The following is a 20,519-nucleotide window of genomic DNA, read 5'->3' as shown; positions in this document are numbered from 1 at the left end:
GCTCGCCATAAATTTATACTTTCAAAGTAACTAGACCTCCATATAGCCTAACCAATTTAAGATACTAGCGTCGGGAATGCTATTGCATCGTACAGTGACATTGTATTTATTTATTTTTTTTTACATTTTTTAAAATACAGATTTAGAAACATTAAACCGTTCTTTTAATAGCTTACTATAAACAATTTGACATTCTCAAAAACTGCAGTAGGCTAACCTACTAGCGCAGCGTACCGATCCAAACCGAGTTGATTGGTTAAAAACAAATTCAAACATAATTCCTCAGTGCTCCCATCTCGACTTCCTATGACAGGCAGATTTGAATGAATAACTCCCGCAAATATTCGCGAAAAGTAAACTTATTATCTGTCTCGATCACACTGCAACATAATCAATTAAATGAATTTTTTGTCATTCTACTTACAAAATTCTTGCGTAGAGGCTTCCTGTTACCAAAGAATCAGCGGCGAAGACCAAAGTGATATCGAGCACATTCGGTATGTTCCCTTTATACCACTCCTTAGAAAACAAATCCTCCACCTACCATTTAATTCCGCACAATGTGGATACAGTTGCCTCTGCACTGTCCTAAACTAGTGGCGATAGCTTTAGTGTGGAACTACAAGTAATACTCAAAGGCAACACCTCCTTTGCGCCTGCGTCGAAAATGTAACTTTTTTCAGCATTCAAATAGCGACCTTTGATGGAAGCATCTATTTTACATTTGTAAGTCGGTCCGACGGGATTGAAATCTTCTCTTTCTATACAGTTCTGTACAGTCCATAGGAATTATTTAAGAAACCGCCGGATTCGCACAGCCTACAGGAAGCCTTTGTCAAGTTGATAAAAATCTTTCCGCTGCATTTTTTAAAACTGGCTGAGCAACTAGCCTAGGTATTTGTTCGGACAAGATATTACACAATACCAATTTTCCGAGCAAGTTTTGGTGTCACAATATAAAGGGAAATGTCTATACGTTAGTTTAGGTCCCCACATATTAGTAACCAGCCGTAATGTCCTATTTTGTCCTGCGTGCATATATTGTGTATGGCTACTGCTTAGCCCTACTTGCCAGCAAGTTTAGCAAGTTATTCGTAGCCCACAGTACATGTAGCCAGTGTGTGTATCTTTTAACCTACTGCAACAGTTATCATTAGGCTACAGTGTATTTTTCAGTGTTTACGTTTGGTCATATGAACAACTCGTGCCTACAGTAGACACGAAAGAAAAGAAGAAAAAAAAAAACGTTTTCTACTTGACAGCATGGTCTGATACTAAGTTTACAAACCTATTTGGATGAAACAACAGCAAAATTTCTAATGTGAGTAAACAAACTCCGAATGTTTGATAGGGAAATAGAGTTGAAACAGCAGCAGCCGAAACATGAGTACAATTAATTTTCGCTCAGTCCGACACCCATCAATCATGTTTATGATTCTCGTGTGCGTTAGTGGGCGTAGGAATTCCAACAAGCATAACTTTTATTTATTATTACATATAGTAGCCTATTATCCGACGCTTTCAGATAGGTTACTCTTGTCTTAACGGATCATCTTTTATTCCCCGCGCTCATCTAGGCTAACTATTACCTGCAACTATATTTTCGCATGTTGCGCGGGTGTGGGCATAGCCTCATTTTTCAACCATTCTCAGAGAGAATAAAAAAGTACCTTCCTTTGGTAGGCTACTTATTTGCATGCTTAACTTTGAACTTATCGGATAAATTTAATTTTTCTGTCAAGGAACAAGATGAATTATACTTGTTCTTTTCCGTTAGTGAAAATGAATAATAGGCGTGACCCATAAACGCAACATATTTGCCAAGGTACAAGTCGCAAGTATGAGCCTGTACGGATTCGCCAAGCACACCCTGTTATAACGCATCAGCAAGACAGCCACCCAAACTTTGGTCAAAGCTTCAGTTAGACTGTTTCATGAACCAGGTGAGAGCTGAAGACTGCGAGATGGGAAGGGATTGCGATCGCGTACCGGGGGGTTACGTGACGTAGGTCTGGCGTGAGATTTCTTGAGCGGTGAAAGCAAGAGTCTCACTGCAGACGCGTGACAGTAGGCAGTCCTGTAGTTTATTCAGTGATTCAAGGTATGCGTAATTTTCATAGAAGTATAGTTTGAGGTGTGAAAGGTAATCATACTGAACTGCGCATGGCACCATGCGTCATGTTGCCAAAATAAACCAATAACTTATTGTAAATTCAGTCACTCAATCTCCATACATTTTACTCAAGTTTACAATATTAAAACAGGGTTAAATACGACTAAGAGCCCATGTGAAAATAATTTCTAAAACATTGCCCACCCTCTCACACCAAAAACTTTGGAGATGGGAAAACCAAAGTGAACACATACATACAATATGAACTTACAGGCCATACATCAAAAGAAACCTTCCAAGCAGCAGGATGAACCTAAAACAGTGTCTCTGTGCATGTTTGTAAATGCGAAACTTTCTTCTGGTTTTAATAACTCAATTTCACAGCCAATTTATTGCAGTCATCTAGTAAGTATTCCCGTTTCTCCCTATTTTCTTAAAAACATACGCCATAAAGCAAGTCCTAACAAGTTAAAAAAAAGGCTTAACTGGAAATATTACAGCATTTGCTATAAACTATCCTTGTCCTGATCCAAAAAATTATTTTTTTTAAAGACAAAATTGGCATGAGCCTTTTTTTCTATCAGTACAAAATGACCTACTTAATTTTAAATACCTGTGAAATCCTTGTTAAAAGTTTTGCAATGGTGCCACCTACTGGTGGAGAAACCAACCTTGAACCAACCCTGTCTTATCTTCCAGTTACTCCAAAATGTGATGTTTGGTGTGGAGTTCATTGAGGGGGAGGACAAAAAGATAATAGAAATATTGTAGTAAATTAACGCAAAAGAATATAATCAAGGAAGCTGTTCATAACACTGATATGAAGTTATTAAAATATTACATTTTGGAAAGGAAAAATAAAACAATCATACATTTCTTCAAGTTGGTGTTTTATAGTATGATACACGTACATTTTCCATTATAAGAATTAGTAACTCAGAGGACAAACACTTTTTACATTAGGTTAAAAAAAACAAAAAAACATTTTCAAAAAAATGTCAGGGACATTTATGACATACTACCAGCATTTCTGGCCATTTACAATTTGGTTAAATCCAACACTGGGCAAGGACTGTAACTGAACACTCCATTGAACTCTAGGGTTTCAAAAATTCAGTGATGAGAATAATTTGGACAGAAATCATCCTGGATTCCAAGAAACCGAAGCATGAAGGTCAGGAAGCACTCACTCCAAGTGTCTACACAAACACGCAAATCATGTTTTATACGGTCACATACTTTTTATTAATTTTAAACTGTTGGGTTTCATGTTTTGAAGTAGCATGTCTAAACGAGGATATAAAAACTATATACAAACATTTTAAGACAATTCTGGCAGTCTGCTAGCTGGAATGAGCACATTATGTTTAAGTAGTATAAACTATGTAACCCACCAACATCAAGGGTTCATTCACAACTACATTTGTATATGCATTTCCAACACTCATTAAATGAAAATCTATTTTACAACAGACACCCAATAAACATCACACTTTCCTCTTTCCTCAACCACTAGACAAAACGATATTATTTACACTTTTTTTCAGCAACACAAACTATATTAAAAATAACCTGATTAACTTTAAGCAATAAAAACAAATTATGAATTGGTAGTTGCCGAATCTTAAAGCTGGTAGTTCTTTTAATTCGGCATTTAGAAATCCATTTGCATGAATCATTCGAAACTGACCCATGTCGGAACTGGAAGGTTTTTACCCATGAGACAGCTTCACCCTGAGAACAAATTTTATGGTCAACCACCTGGTTTTCTATATCAAGGGATTTTGTGACAAAAATCATCAGGATTAAGAAGAACAATAATCAGTGGTCACATTCCTTTGTATTTGGAGGACTTGTCGTTGCCTCAGTCATGCTGCCAAGCATGTAGCAAACAAATTTAGAAAATTTTTTATGCGTGTACTTCTACACGTCAGAGTGATGTTGCCATATGTCTGTACAAAAACAGAATGTCTGTCAATCCTCTCCCTAAAAAGTTCAAAATTTATAGACGCAAGCAGGCAGAAATGTTAAAAGGTACAGCTTTGTCTCTGAATTCACGCGCGTGCTTGCATGCGTACGTGTGTGTGTGTATATATGTGTGCGTATGTGTATGCGTATGGGCACGTGTGTGTGTGTGTGTGTGTGTGTTTGCGCGTATGTGTGCGCGCGTGTTTGTGTGTGTGTGTATGTGTGTGTATGTGTATGCCTGTGTGTCTCTGGCTGCTTGTTGTTCAGCAACACAGTGTGCTGAAGTGGACACGGTCTCAGATGGGCTTGGTGGTGCTGTTGTACACCAGGCGCTGCGTATCCTCCATGGTTGACACCTGGGAGCCATTGACCGCCATGCGCTGGGACCGCTGCTGCTCCTTCCTGCCCTTCAGGAAGCAGTAGCCCAGGATCGCCAGCAAGATCAGGATGGCCACGCCCAGCAGCACAGCAATCGCGACAGTGCCTGAACAACACACCAAACAAACGGGCTGTGTTTACTACACTTCACACAGCAACACCTATGCCATTTCCCTTTGTACAACTACAGCCAATCCTGACGTTTTCTATGACATTGTGAAAATTATAGAAGAAAAGAAATTAGGGGGTTACAGATGAAATAAATAAAAACAAAGTTACAAGTCTGAAGATAATCGAGTTTTCACAAAAGAAAAACACAGAAGCAAAATTGCTCACCTGCTTGACTCTTCTGGTCCTCCTGGTATTCGAAGGCTCCCCTGGCAAAGACGTCCTTTTCTGCACACAGATACATCGCACATCATGGCCAGGCCTACACAACTGCTGTGTTCAAAGTAGCCAGGTGTAGCCTTTCAGTCACACCTACTTACATCACTGAGTTTGACCGGCAATATAAACCACAAATACAGAAGAGCGTGTTTTCAGTTTACCAACGTGTCCTTTATGTGTACTGAATATTACCAAAAAGAATGTGTACGAGCGCCAGACCGGACCTGTTACAGATTTGCAGGCCTTCAAACATGGATTCTCGTCCTCAAACTTGTTCTCGTTCCCATCGCAGCCGCCGTAGTTGAAGCGGAAGCACTTCCTCTCCAAGGGGTCGTAGTACCACTTGGTCATGCTGGCCCGGCAGGGACCGGTCCTGGGGGGCTCAGTGCAGCGGACTGTGGGGCAAAGCCAGAGAGACGGACACTGAGGACAGCAGCCGGTAGAGCTGGAGGAGTTTCTGTGACTCAAACCAAAGATTGGTGGAATTACAGGACCCGTGTCAGAGACAAAACCTACCTTTCTGTTCATCCACAGGAATATCCAGCAGAATCCTGAATTTCTCATCCACTAAGAGAAGGAAAAAAATGCCTTTAGTTTCACTTTTGAATAAAACAGTGATGAAATGAAAACCAGGTATTTCCAGCCTTAGACATTTTGAGGCCCCAGTTACTTGATGTGTGCTAAGTTACTTGATGTGTCCATTGAGCACATTATTTTTCTGAATGGAGGACAGGGCTGGAAGGTTTAGTCTGGTCATGGCAGTGTAACAGGATAAACTGTGTGCTGTCCTCACTGTTCACACAGGAATCCTCGTCAGACCCATCGCTGCACTGCGGGGTCTTGTCACACTCCAGCGCTTTGTCAATACAGCAGCCATTGGAGCAAGTGAACTGGTCCAACCCACATTCGGCACCGCACACCTCCCCTGTGTGACACACACACACAGAAACACACGCATACACATATACACACGCGCACACACACACACACAGACAAACAACAGACATTGACACAGACAGACAGTTGTAATACTCTCGTACAGCAGTGGAACATGGAAAGCAGCAGTGATCCCAGCCATAGTCTGGAATGAAATGTGGCTAAGCAATTAAGGAACTACAATTATAGCTGGAGACAACTGGTGGGGGGCCAAGGATATCTTGAGTAAGGACATCCAATAGAAATGATGGTTACATAGACAGCTGCATAAATGTAAAGGGTTAGCCAAGGAAATCGCTTTGGACAGGACAGCTACTATTAAAATGATTAAATAGAATACGTTAATGTTTGCATTAATGTCTTCAGATACATTTATGCTGAGACAAGGCGAACAGAAATAAGATATGTTCAATCGATAAATGATCACTGACGCTGGGGAGCGGATCCAGTGCAAATCCATCATCCCCGGCAGTTAATAGGACTGCCACTGTAATGTCTCACCTTCAGGTTGGGGGAGCATTCTGCCAGAAATATCCGGAGGCGTAACTGCTGGAGAAGCAAACCAAAGTTTTCAGTTAGAAAATGTCATGATGTCACATCTAGTCTTCACATCGCTGCTTACAGCTAAGCGACACGTCTGTGAGGTTCACCCCACCTCCCTCCCCGCCCCTCCAAAAAAAACCTTGGTTCATAGAGTGTATGTAGATGGAGAACTACGGCACACTCAGAAATGTTCAGAAAAAGTGCTGAAGGCAAAACAATAAATTCAAGGAGGACACGCATTTCACAAGCGTTTATTTGAGAGCTTCGTCAGCACTTAAAAACACGCAGGTGCGCAAAAATGTATAACTTACTATCGTGCCTACGAGGGGTGGGTCATTCATTATGGAAAACAGCTGCGGTAATCAGCTTCATATTAAGTCCCCCCCCCCCCCCCCATTTCGATTTTATTTTCTCATTACGTTTCAAAGTGACTCACATTTGTTAAGAAAACAAATACAGATTCACATTTTAAAATTCCACATGAACAACAGTAAACACCAACAATGACAAAAATGAAAACTTAATCGAAAAACTATTTTCTCCTCTAAAAACAAGTGGACAACCTGAAAGGGATATCAGGTAGGGCCATCATGATAGCAGGATTGTCTATTTTCTAAAATAGAGGAGGTACAAAACCACTTCAATTTCACTTTCATATCAAATTTGTCATTGAGACCTCAATGCTGTAGAGTATCAGGAGTAAAGATTGAAAATAATTCCCTCTGACAAGAGTTTTGTGTCCAAATGTAGACTATGTAGATGCATAGCCTCTATACCCAAGAAACAGAGAGAAGAGACACTATGGGAGCATTCGCTGAAATGACAGCGACAGGATAGTTCTCATATTTTCATCCAGTACTGCTTGTGTTCACCAATTCTTTTGTTAAAACTTCTAGAAGTTTTATACCGGACCTGAGATGTCTAGTATGAAGCTGATTACCTCAGCTGTTTTCCATAATGAGTGACCCTCCCCTCATAGGCACGATGATAGGTGTATAAACGTTTTGTGCACGTGTGTGTATTTAAGCTCTAACGAAGGCCCTTGACCGAAAGCTTAGCTTTCAAGTAAACGCTTGTGAAATTTGCAATGGAGAAAATGTGCAAATGTCCTTCTTGGGCAAAGCGGTTAGAGACGCCTCGTACCTGACACCCCATCGCAGGCTTTGGTGCACTCCTCCTCACTCAGGTAATTGTTCATGTTCTCCTTGCAGCCACCGAACACAAACGTCTCGCAGCGCTCGGTGACAGCATTGTAGTGCCAGCGTTGGAAGGAGCCACGGCAGGGGCCCACCTTCTTGGGCGCCAAGCAGTGATCTGGGGGGGGTGGGGGTGGGGGGGAGACACGCTCATGAGACTGGTGACAGAACAGGAAAACCGAACAAACGCGAAACTCCCTGGGCTTGGTTCTAACGCGATGGCTACACATTATCAACAGATGCATTCGACTGGAGTGAAAAATCACCGCTTGCGCTTACCGTCGAGCGAGATCGATCGAGCTCGCGGTACCATCTGTGGTTCTGCGCCTCAAGAGAGGAAGTGCACACTCTGAATGATAAACGAGGAAACCTCCAGGCCCTCCCACTGCTTCTGCTAACAAACTGGGGAATTCACAGCTGCAATGCACCCCATTACTTTAAAAAATAATACAACAAAAAACTTCAGCTTCTGATGCAGCGTGTTGTGAAAGAGCAGAAAGTACCACCGAAATGTGAAAGACTACAGCAGTAACAAATTATGCTCCCATTTCACTGCTGTGCAATAGGTGATCAAGTTATAATTTCAAGCTCTGGTGCTCATGTTGGTTGAATATCCTCCAAATCAACTGTACACAGATACAGTGCCAGAGATGTGATGGCATTAAGGAACGAATGGGAGAGGGTGCAGCAGGCCTAACAAATCCAGAAATATGGACAGACTGCAGGCCTCTGAACAGTGCTAATCTGCGCTCCCAGACACACCAACACACAGAAATGTTCTGTATAGATTTCAGTTTCAGATGCAAACACGTTCATCCAAATTATACTTAAGAGCAATAAATGCACTGAATGTCACTGACAGCAGTGAGGAGCAGTGGAATTTCAAATCCTCCCAGCTTGTTATGTTTATGTTCACCCGATCTTGTGTTTACAGAATGCATTGAAATGCAGCCTTGTCATTGACAGCTCTTGGTTTGCAGTACTTTTCTGTGCCCTTCTCTGTCCATGACTACTGCAGCTAGGACAGGTGGACATGTCCACAAACACTGGCATGCGAGAGATACAGGTGAAGCAAGAGCGTCTTTCAGCCAACGGAGCTCTGCTTAGAGGTTATGCCCATCACTGACACATTTATGTATAAGAGAAGTTTAATCAAAGACAAATATAATTGGATAGCATGGTATACTGAATGCAAAAGCCATAAAGGCACTTGACACTATCAAATCGTTCCACTCATTTTGGTTCTCAAGGATATATACGTACGACTATAATAATGGAATACGTTCATAATACTTCTCAGACTCATAGCTATTGGTTTGAAAGTTCCAGCAAGCTGGTTTTAAAACAAGATGTCATTCTATTCGCTCACATAAGCAAACGAGTTGCTTATATGCAGATAGGCCATAGTTTGTAAAGGATGCCAGCTAAAAGGATGGCAGCTAAAATTCAAATGTTAAATTTAATGTTACACCAATTTCCAAGAAAACCATGGTCGATTTTCCAAGAACAGGAATCTGCCACGCTTGGGAGACTGACTATATGCAAATAGCAAACTGACCATTCACAAGACAACATGTAAACAGGCAAACATATGACCCTGGATCAATCCTCCCTTCAATCAGTTTACAGGTGTTGGCGATCTACATTAATCAATTTCAATTCATTCAGTCAATACACTGAATGTTGATACATGCAGCATTATATGGAATGGAACTTTCTTTCTAGTAGAGATATTAAAAATCAAAACATATAAATTTCCAGTGTAGGATTAGGTCATTGGCAATTATTGGAATACAGGAAGGATTATAAAAATAAGAGCTATTTTTTTCCACCAGCCTTCAACGGCCCACACAAGATCCCTGCTTGAGAGATCAAAGGTTTTTACCGCGGAGGTGTTAAACGAACTTGGAACTGTGACCTGGAGCTCTTTCAGTCTTAAGCATAACCACAAAGCAGCCAGCAGGAACCAAATTCAAGTCAAACACAGTCAAATGGCATGGCCTTCCTGGCTCTATAGTAAACGATTCCTGACTACGCAGAGAGAAAAGACGCGTTAATGAATAACTGGACAGTGCGTTACGACTGACCACATTGTAAGGCTTGAACTATTTGATCTAAACGAAACGGCCAATGTTGGAAAGAATGCAGAGATTTTATATGAAAGGATATTCTGGGACAGTTTTTTTCCATCAGTTACTTTATACGTGGATGTATTGTGCAACACTATCAGGCCATGAATGCGCTTGTCCTTGTTTGTGAAACTCGAGTCACTCCTGAAACTAGGCAAACCAGTTTCGAAGAGTGGGAGGAGTAAAAAAAAAAGATGACTACCTGATACAGCCACTTCCTGTTTAAGCTGAAACTAACTGGGGAATGGCGAGTATCCCTCAGTTCTGTTTCAGAAATACGAGTTCAGACAAGTTCAGGATTAATAATCTGTTGATTTGGCTAATCCATATCATTTAGAAGTCTCTATTCAGTTACACCTGGGTATTGTTTATAGGCTAGCCATTAAATTAAACCAATGGCACAAAAGAACACCAGAACCCTTTCAAAAAGCCTTAAACAATGAGTTGGCCATTGCTCACTGGCAATCACTGGTCACAAAACAGGAGGAAACATGACGGAGCGAAAGAGAGAATAAAAACACACCATTTGAAAGGGTCGACCTTTGTAACATTCTTAAATGTTCATTCACCTTCAAGAGACAGGAAGCACGTTCAAATGGCCACCACTTAGAACCTATCATGCACAATCTTTTCAGCTCTTTGTGATCTTTAAAACAATGTAGATGTAGATACCATGGAATTCAGTACTTTGCTGAACATGTTTGGTTTCATATAACGATACCAGAGTGGCCATTACTCATCTTCTATCAATTCAAGAATTTTACCATACGCTCTAGCCATTACGCTTTTGGTTAAACTTTTTTTTTTTTTTTTTTTTTTACTTGAAGTTCTAGACAATATTACTCAGTTGCAAACATACATGCAGCGGACCTTTTCCCAAACGATGAAGAGAGATATTTCCAAAAAACAAAGGGGAAACTCAAACTCATAATTTCAGTTGTTTTTTTCTCTGAAACGGTTGTCATTAGTCGCCATCTAAAATGGCCACACCTTTATTTGAACCCGAAGATCTAGAACATAAGAATTTTCTGAAGGTGAACCCTGAAACAAATTCACACAGGACCAGTGCAGATATCTCAGATGTGCAGTATATCTGGATGGGCTGGGAACCGGCAGGGACAGAGAATGTGATGGGCCGTGAAGAGCTGACCAATGAATCTGTGCGCCTTTGCTTTCAGTAAACACTGAGGACATGCATCAGTTCAACAACGACAGGGTTGTTGATTTCAGACGAAGTTACGCAAGAATGCCAAATGAAACGACAGGAAGGACAGAGGATTGATGACTCTTTTTTTTTTATATCTTGGAACTGCCAATTGCACCTCCAGTCAGCTTTTCCTCCTGAATCAGCCCAATAAATCCTTGCTGACTCCACCCACCCAACATCGGAAATGATGAGGTGAATTTGCGTCGACACTAGCTGACAACAATTTTACAGCCATTGCCTACACTAGCCAACACTTATTAATCCCGAATAGCCAAATGACCATGAAATTAGACGCTGGCATCTAAAAATAACATTGTCTGAAATGACTGATTCGACGTTCAGCGCTATATCCCCTATATAGTTTTAAACCTTAGACTATTCACATTTTGATGCAAAAAAACCCTGTCTCAATCAGTAACACTACTAGATATAACAAAAGAAATAACAAGGCAGTCCCCTTCCCAAAAGGAGGGCTGAAATTGAAACCCCAGGTTGAAGCTTATGGTATTTTATAATCCTATACCCGTCCGAGAACCGTTGTGAAGAGGAAGCTTGTGTGCCTCTTTGAAGCAATGAGCTACACCAGAGGAAAAAACCAAGTGGTTTGACTGTTTCTAAGTGAAGTTATTTTGAGTAACCATTGTAACCACATGTTTGTGCATAGAAGCTCTCCAAAAGAACCTTTCAGCTGAAATACAGGATAATATATGCAACCATTTTTATTCAGTCGTTTACGGTAAGAGGTGAATACGATGATCAATATACACATCTAAACACTAGTAAACCATTTAAACTGAAGTCTAAAAGGCTGTAATCAGACTCAAGCAAAACAACGAACCATTATAGGTAAGATTTGAAATGGAAAATTCTTAAAGGCAACATTACCGATAATAACCAGGGGAATCTGCTGCAGGAACTGTGTTTTTTTTCCCACCCAGTCCACTTTTTCCCCCAGTGCTGAGGCAATCTGTAACTGCATGATCACAGCACTATTTTGAAGAGGAACTGTGTTGAGATGGCTCCCTGCATCGCTAGGATTTGTTGGAGAGGAATATGCTTTAGTCCAGTATCCTCACAGTGAATTACAATCATGATAGCCCACTGATGTTTGTGTTTGTTTTGATTAAAGAGAGCATACTGGACAGCAAAATAATGCAATTAAGTGAAAACCTCCTGTTTAGCCAAGCATTAAACTTTATATATGAATGTATTATGTATTATACATGTATATGCCCATACATACAAACATACACACACACATATACGCACATACACACAGTACAGGCCAAAAGTATTAGGCCACCAGTTTCCCAGACTACAGTGAAACTATGGTCTGACTATGATCTGCTGGTCTGCAAAAAAAAAAAGAAAAGAAAAAGCCCTTGCTACGTCCTTTTAACAAGAAAATACTCCAGTGGGCTCCATCTTTCTTGGTCCAGCTTTGACGATGCTTGCCCTATTGGAGTCTTTTCTTCTTCCTAACAGCACATAGCAAGGGCTTTTTCACAGATACACATCCTTTTAGACCAGCAGATCATAGTCGCCATTTCACTGTAGTCAGGGAAACTGGTTACTCACAGGTCGCCTAATACTTTAACCCTGTACACTGTGAGTGTGAGTGTGTGTGTGCGCATTTGTATCCGTGTGCCTGCGTGTGTGTGCGTTCCTGTGAGTGTGCTCATGTCACACAGTACAGGCCAAAAGCATAAGGCTACCTGTAGTTGTGGTGCAGTTTTACAACAGTTTCTTTTGCTAGACAACACGTTAACATTACAGCCCATCAGTTGGACCCTCCTGAGTGTATAGAAACACAGCACCTGGGAATCTTATGCTCCTTTGCAATGTATCACTGGGAATAACCTTTCTACAATATGCTAATTAGCCCCGCACTTTGCCATATTTCCTGCAACCTTAGTGCCTATTTTACTTGCACTAAAGACTAATGGCATTGGGCTACCTGAGGTTTTAATAAAACTTAAGGTAGATAAGATTTCACTCAATATCATTACCGCTCTACCTCCCACTTTGCAAAACGATTGGATAGATGTCCAATAATTAGTTTAATTGTAATTAAATCCAAAGGAGGCTATTTCGAGGAAAGTTGTGTCTAAGATTCTTTTTTCTTTCTTTCTTTTTTTTTTGTAAGTAAAACTAATCTTTGTGTTATTGTAAGTAGAAAACTTTAGAAATGTTTATACATTGGTGTGTTACTCATTAAATGCGTACATATTAACTGAATTCTTCTCTACCGGAAGTTTTTATTAAACAAACCACAGGTAGCCTAATTCTTGTGGCCTGTGCTATATATATTACACAGGTGCAAGCCTGAGAGCTGATTTCCTGACCTTCAGACATACGTGTTGCAAACATCCATTAGAGATAAACTGCATTTGAAAAAATGTACACTACAATGTATTACTTTTCTGTGAAACTCCTTTTGGTGATTCACAAACAGACCCTTAAAGAACCTATTGTTAAAAAAAAAAAAACTATCAACACGGTGCTCGCAATGAGAGAGAAGTGCATGTTGACAAACAAAATATTGTGGCATTTAATTACACCATATAGTCAAAGGAGATCCAGACAATTTTCATCTGTGGGTGGCTATGACACAAATATGATCTTCAATTAGGTAGGTTCAAAGGTGAACTGCAAGCTTTTCAACATAATAAAATGCTGATTTGGACAGTTTAAGAGTTTGCACCAGTAGTCTCAACAGGATGATGTAAACTAAGCAATAGAAACTTTTTATAGTGGATAAGTCAGCTTGGTCTTTGGAATGCTTCCAAAAACAGAAAAAGTGTTGATGAACACCCGTATGCATGCCATACCACATTCAAAGTATTTGAAGCAGTTAAGAGGCCGAGAAATGACGGATTTACCGATGAGCGCTTCATTGCAACAAATACAATTTGAAACCAGTCCTGAAAGTATGCAGTCACTTCAACAACCCAGGCTCAGTAATTCTAGTGGTTTCTATGAGAACGTTTTGCACCCAGAGAATTTTTATCGGCAAACGTTTCAGCTATACTGTTCCGCTATAGTGCAGTATACAAGCACATTCAAATCCCATGAATCCCAATGTGACGATAATATTCTAAAGAACTGACAATCTCCAATATAGAAAATACCCTTCCTTTAGACCTACGTCAGGTCTTATACAAGAATGGCAAAAATCTGAAATCCAATCAACGGCCCAAATTTTGGGATAACCCTTAATTTACAAACAAATCCCAACATCTAGGTGAAAACAGGTCTACTGGCAGACATTTGAAATCACTGAAGAAATGGAATGCAAGCTGCAGTCAGGTCAATTGTCCACTGGCCATCAGGGCCAGTGGTTTTTCAAAGTTACTGGCTCGCACACTGAAACTACTGGCCCATTTGCAAATCACTAGGTTTTGATGCTGCCAATTTAGTATTCTCATTCAGGCATGTCTATAATTCAGACACAAACAACTAGTAATACACAGTTCATTTTCATTTAACTTTTTTCAATTTTTCAACTGCTTATCAATAAAAGAAATGTATGTATATTTCTTCTCTTTCAGTACGTTCCCATTGGTTCGTTATAGCTTTTTGTGTGTGTTACTGGAATTTGCATCATTTCTCAATTTAGAGCACAGTGCCCTTGTGGGCAACCACAGAGAACCATTGTGAACACACTCGGAGCGAAACTGCACCAACAAAAAGTTGCGTGTCTAGTGCCACCAAACCGTCAGCATTCTGCATGCTTAATCACGAACACAGCATTTCCCCATTTCACAGTCAAAAAAAATATATTTCAGGTATTTCTTTTCCAACTTGCAGATCAGGGCACTAAAACAAAAATGACTGGCCCAACGCTCTGAGAAAACACTGGTCAGGCAGGTGGCATTGTCAAGCCCTGTGCACAGTCAGGAAAAAGCAGACTCAAATAAATTACCATAAATCTCTATTTTGTAGCATGCACAACGAACTCTGCAGCTGTTCTAGTTTACCAGGGAATAATGCTCCTATAGGCACATATCATGTGAGACAAAGGGAAGTGGTTGAACAGCAAGAGAAGGCATGTATCATATTTCACACTTCTGCAAACAAATCTCTGAGAATCCAACTAATGTCAACTACCACTTATTCTGTGTGCGAATTGCTGAGTTTTTTTTTTTTTTTTTAAAGATTTATCAAGATCTAACCGGAGTCTGAGGAAAAAAAACTGTGTAATACTGGTGTTTCACAACAGTGCCAATGTTACATTTTTCAGGACATTTTATTATTAATGTTGACGTTAATATGGCTCCTGTTATAAGCACTGCTTATCATCTTTAGCAAAGAATATGAAACCAAACCCAAAGAGGGCTTATGGAACAAGAGCACCAAAGGAAGCACACTCAACATCAATACATTTCTATTGTAGCAGGCCACAATACAATTTGAAATAGTCTCTGAACTGCCCAAGACCCACTGTGTGACCCACTAGCCATCGGAGATTCTTTTTGTGTGCTCATAAATGCTCCTAGAATGTACTGGGAATTAATTTCATCTTTGATTTGTGTGGGATATCTAACCTGTGGTCAATATCATTGGAAATAGATACGGACGGAGTGTAGCACAGTGGGTAAGGAACTGGGCTTGTAACCGAAAGGTCGCAGGTTCGATTCCCGGGTAGGGCACTGCCGTTGTACCCTTGAGCAAGGTACTTAACCAAAATTGCTTCAGTATATATCCAGCTGTATAAAATGGATACTATGTAAAAGTTGTGTAAGTCGCTCTGGATAAGAGCGTCTGCTAAATGCCTGTAATGTAATGTAATGTAAAATAGAGAAAATAAAAGAAAAGGCCCAATCTGGCCTCAGCACATAGGGCAGGATGCATTCTCCATAACAGCATGTGCAAGACTTTGTTACCAGATCAGGTCATTTTCCTCCATTCACGAGAGCCAACCTTTTTTGTTAAGACAAAAGTTTTGACCGAGAGCCAGATACGCATGAACTTTTTTAGGCTCCCAAAATCCAGATAGCTGGTAGAGCTGATTTGAAGAGCTGATTTAGACATTTCTGAGACACACAGCCCAGACAGCCATTCCATCAAGCCGGACAATGCAGGACAAGGCACATCAACAGGACATTGCTATTTGGACATTGCTATTTGTATTAAATGGTTTGCCAAAAGTCAAAGTCAATTAACTTTTCACGTTATTGTAAGGCCCTAATATAACTGTCGTCCATTTGAGGTAACAATAAGTTATGACAAGTGAAAATAAGTCAAGTGAAAATTCCTTGGGACTTTTCAAATCACTTTTGATTTGGCACTAGAGTGCAGAGAGCTGCTTGACTGAACTTATCTGACATGAAGAAATTAAGCAATGAAACCTGGAATACTTTTCCAGACAAGGCCAAAATGTTGTACATAACTGACTCATGAGATTTAATATTGAGCTGAAAGTATTTCCACCTCATGAAATGGATGTTCACAAGACTGTGGGCCTGTTGCTGTTGGCAACACCATTTGCTGGTGTGGATAAAAAAAAAAGGAAAACTGGTGACATTGGCAGTGGAATGACAAGGAATGCAAGAAGAAAAAAAACGGATTTGTTTTAGCTACATATTTTTGTTAATAAAAAGTATAACGGTATAGCCCCCACAATTTTTCTGACAGTTTGGGAAGGATCAGTAAATGACATGCATAGCTCTGCTGAAGTAAAAGGAATTCATGTCACACTTCACAGGGCTTGAACTGAATTTTGGGACAGATTTTCCGCTATGAAAGCAAACCGTTTCAACTGGTCACTGTGGATCGAGTTTACCATTGCAGAAAAATGACCAAATATCCAAGTACCCTTCAGGTAAATTCAGCCAAATTTCTCATGAGAGTAAATACTTACCCTCAGACTGCTCAGGGGTAAGGACCAGGATAGTGACCTCTGCAGTGTCTGACTGACCAGCAGTGTCAGTGACGGTCAGCTGAAACTTGTAAACCCCAGAAGACAGATTGGATACTATAACTTGGTCTGCAAAGTTTGTTTTCTAGGGAAGAAGGAAAGAAAACAAAACCCATTTACATTTTTACCAATCATGTAGTACACAACAATTTTGTTGTATGACTTTTCAGGAACAAACAACTCTGGAATTCTCTCAATGTGGAACATTAGCATCAAATAGATGTTATGCTAAAATGCTAAAAATAAAGCCTTGAATTAAAAAAAAAAAGCAGTAAACAGCTGAATGACATGGTGGAGGAAACACAAATCCCATTTCTCCCACAGAACTAAAAGAAGTCAATAGTCTTTTTTTCAGAAAATGATAAGCTCTATTTGTCAGAATTAGCAAAAAATATTGTTCAAACAACCAAGTATCATTTGCGAATGCAAGCCAGAGAGTAGCTTTTTACAGAAGAACCAGTGTGAACCATATTGGTGACCATGCCCTTGCTCCATCCCTTATACCGACCTCTATGACAGCCCAGGTACTCCCTTTGACCAGGCGCCACACATAACTGTCAATCTTCTTGTCATCTTTACTCTCAATGCCATCCAATGTCACTGATTCCTGAGGCTGGACCACCCTGTCCTGCCCTGCGTTAGCGACCGGAGGTTTATCATCATCATCATCACCTGTGAGAAGGCAAACTGCAATCACACTCCTTGTTCATATAAACATGGTTTCCTTTCCCGATTTCAAAACAGAAATTCAAAAAAGTATATGCACATGTAGTCACTTATTTTCCCCTGAGAATAGGAAAGCCCTCAGCAACCATGCCACCTCAAACAAGGCAAGAAGAACTGCACACTGTCTGGATTACAGGTAACAAGTCAATAAATGTTGTAGTAACTTGAGCACCTTATTTTCAGCTTCCATTTCTGTTTATAATACTGAGGTATAAGCAAGCTCTCCATATGACAGCCCAGACAAACCATGTAAATTTTCAATTCTGATTGGACCTTTCCTGCTCTCTTCAAGGAGAACCGTTGTCCTCCAGAGGAAAATGTGGTCGTGCAGGCAATACAACTGGAATTACACAATGGAAAATAACTGCCAGTAATCACAGAACTGCGTAACCGTTCACTTGCCATAAAACATCGTTACCATGGGGGATACGAACGATCAAATATGAAAGTAAACGAAAGAGGAAGAAAAATGAAATTTCAAACTGCGAAAATGACATTTAATGAAATGTAACGTGTCTGGACTTGCACGAGGATTCTGCGCTCCAGGCCAAATGGATTCGCACTCCCCAAAAGAGCACACAGATCACGTGCTCTTCGGCAATAAGTCAAACCCGCTGCTTATTTGCATGTGCCATACACCAGATACATTGGTACATGTAAAAATGTGTCCGACGGCACGTAAACAACGAATCGACGACTATCGATTTTTGGAGCTATGATTTGTCCACCTAGCCTACATCTGATAGGCCGCGTAGAATTTCTCCCTCAGTCTCCAATCATTACGATCTCATCGCGAACATGATGTACTTCACTATGCAACTTCAACAAAGATAATTATTGGTATCTATACTGTTCACGATATTTTTTTTTTTAACTATGTAGATTGTAGGGCTCCATTTTAAAAGGGTTCCCCTAAAACTCCTTATCAAAGAACAGCATTATGCGTCCGTACATGTAATGACGTCAGTTCTAAAGGTAGGCCAAGGCATGGGTTAGTTTACATATAATCGGATATTAGGCAAATACAGTAAATAAAAAATGACTTACTGGGAATGGTGTGTGGACGTTCTAGGTAATGATCGAAAACAGAGCTTAAGATATAATTATTGAAGCCTTTTTTCTTCACAAACTTGCAAACATATTTTTTCTTGTACAGGCAACTGAATAGAAAGCAAGCTTTGATCAAGCCTTCTTCCTCCCCATCTTCCATCAAAGCTAAATTACATGTGGGATCTTTGCAGCAAGAGCGCACGCAGTCTTTCATCCGATGGACAGTTGGGGAAGCAATGAACACGGCCCCTTCTTTCACAGAATCATCTGTATCCAGAACAAAGCCTTCTTTCCCCTTTTTGAAGCTCTCCAAACATTGTTCCCCGAAGGAATCGGCCTGGGCGCGCACCATGCACAAAGTGTGGAGCAACAGCGAAGAGCCCAATAGCAATCCGATCCGAAAAGAAGTCATCCTAAAGCAAACGAACAACTTTACAGACCCCTTCTTCAAACTTCTCCCTTGGGTTCCTGTTTTTAAAAAAAACAAAAAAAAAAACAGACAGACAAACAATTGAGGATTACAAAAATTACCAGAAGCTATAACTACCTGGCCGTGTCACAAATGAAGTAGGGTACAAATTACGAATGATTTAATAATGGCTTGTTTATGATTGTTTTTGGCTACTTGATTACAATCTAATGAATATTTTCAGTAGGGACGTACGAACGTATTTCCCTTTCTTAAAAATAAAAACAAAATAGGCAAACGACATCGATCACAATGCGAATATCATATTAAAACGTGTAACAAAACGAATCGGTACACACCAGTTAAAATCACTTACAAACGCCCTTCTAATAACCTACCGTTCCGTACTTCAACTTCTCGTTTTAAAACAAATAAGGCCGAGTTTCTCACGACACCAAAATCACCACCGTTTTAGGGGTTTCCCTTCGTTAGAAATGTGAAGTAAACAATTTAACCCTTTTTGTTTCTCAGGTGTGCGTCGACAAGTTACCTGTAAATTCTCAGGAAGTGAAATTGTAGTCGAGAACAAACAGGCGTGATGACGTAGAGGGGCAGGGTGTGTGAACCATCTAACTTCTAAGTGCTTCGCCTGTGAATGCACGCAGCTTCTAGTAGGGCTTCCTGAAGATGCACTCTTGTTGGTTTGTGTTGGTATGTGTGCGTGATAAATGAAGAAGAAAAAAAAAATAATGGGGCGGGTAGGCTATAATATGTCACAAACTTGACAAATATGCTAAAGCATGTGGGTGTTACGAAAAAGCCTATAACCTAAAATTGTTTATAAGTTCACAACTAAGACGTTATATTTGTATTAAATGCAATCGCCTCATTAATATAAATTTTTATTTCAGATATATTACAAGTTTGCATAGATGCGGACACCTTTCACAAAACCGGTCGACATACACCTAAACATTGGGCCACCACATGGGGGCAGCCGCATACTGAATACATTGACTTAACGTACAGTCTGCAGCAAACGATTTTATTCATATCCGGGATACAATATAGAAAATACCAAGCTGAGGACAGTATGGAGAAAATAGTGTGACGTACATTAGATTCAGTCAACAATCTTTGGACCGCCATTGCTTAGATAGGACATAGACTATTACCCATTTCATATATACAGTATGTTTGGCTCTCTCTGCTTGTGGTCTGGTATCACGCTATCAATGACTCATGCTTTGAGCCACACTACACGAAATGAAAAAGTTAACTCGTCTGCTTTGTGATTAGTATTTAAATTCTTTGTCCCTGATTTCACAAGTTATATCAGTATTAGCCCTCTCCCAAAAGTCATTGCTTCCTATGGACGAAAGTGGCAACTCACTACCCACATTAAAAGTTATGTGAGTTGATAAAAAGCATTTCCACTTGCCCATTGTGAGCTCTATGTCAGTTACATGGCTATAAGAAAAACATAACAATCTTGTAAGCTTGTATCTGTTACTGTGTAAGCAATTAAACCCTGCACTGTGTACACATGAAAAGTAC

At 40.1% G+C, this 20,519-nt stretch overlaps 2 protein-coding genes across 5 annotated transcripts in view; both read right to left on the bottom strand.

Moving 5' to 3' along the window:
* The window catches only part of LOC135250121 (pleckstrin homology domain-containing family G member 3), a 69,682-nt gene extending 68,853 nt beyond the window's left edge, over window positions 1-829 (bottom strand). Inside the window, exon 1 of one of the 2 annotated variants that reach the window (XM_064326121.1) lies at window positions 425-829. The gene's annotated coding sequence lies outside the window, so the exon portion shown is untranslated. The remainder of the gene's footprint in view (window positions 1-424) is intronic. The other variant, XM_064326129.1, reaches the window with a different exon arrangement.
* A 2,157-nt stretch (window positions 830-2,986) lies between these two features.
* spint1a (serine peptidase inhibitor, Kunitz type 1 a) lies at window positions 2,987-19,668 on the bottom strand. Of its 3 annotated transcripts, none has more exons than XM_064326046.1 (11): window positions 19,513-19,668; window positions 18,551-19,021; window positions 17,286-17,449; window positions 16,721-16,862; window positions 7,469-7,639; window positions 6,284-6,331; window positions 5,640-5,771; window positions 5,363-5,413; window positions 5,071-5,241; window positions 4,796-4,855; window positions 2,987-4,565 (listed from the first exon to the last, which is right to left on the bottom strand). In XM_064326046.1, exons 2-11 carry the CDS (start codon window positions 18,963-18,965, stop codon window positions 4,378-4,380), a joined length of 1,542 nt encoding a protein of 513 aa, XP_064182116.1. In that variant the 5' UTR covers window positions 18,966-19,021; window positions 19,513-19,668; the 3' UTR covers window positions 2,987-4,377. The 3 variants fall into 3 exon arrangements, with proteins under 3 accessions (XP_064182116.1, XP_064182107.1, XP_064182126.1); XM_064326037.1 differs by lacking the exon at window positions 19,513-19,668 and adding an exon at window positions 19,361-19,506; XM_064326056.1 differs by lacking the exon at window positions 19,513-19,668 and adding an exon at window positions 19,361-19,506 and having other exon boundaries at window positions 6,284-6,328.
* Window positions 19,669-20,519: the final 851 nt, after the last annotated feature.

The sequence above is a fragment of the Anguilla rostrata genome, chromosome 1, assembly GCF_018555375.3.
Source record: "Anguilla rostrata isolate EN2019 chromosome 1, ASM1855537v3, whole genome shotgun sequence".
NCBI lineage: Eukaryota > Metazoa > Chordata > Actinopteri > Anguilliformes > Anguillidae > Anguilla > Anguilla rostrata.
This window is presented reverse-complemented; position numbering and strand designations above follow the sequence as displayed.

What these genes read in the sequence shown, in the direction of transcription:
- spint1a (XM_064326046.1), bottom strand. Translation starts at nt 18,965, where the DNA reads ATGACTTCTTTTCGGATCGGATTGCTATTGGGCTCTTCGCTGTTGCTC. An exon ending in ACGTCCACACACCATTCCCA is followed by an intron (nt 17,450 to 18,550) that starts GTAAGTCATTTT and finishes GCCTTCTCACAG; the next exon opens with GTGATGATGATGATGATAAA. An exon ending in GGACCAGAAGAGTCAAGCAG is followed by an intron (nt 4,566 to 4,795) that starts GTGAGCAATTTT and finishes TGTGTTGTTCAG; the next exon opens with GCACTGTCGCGATTGCTGTG.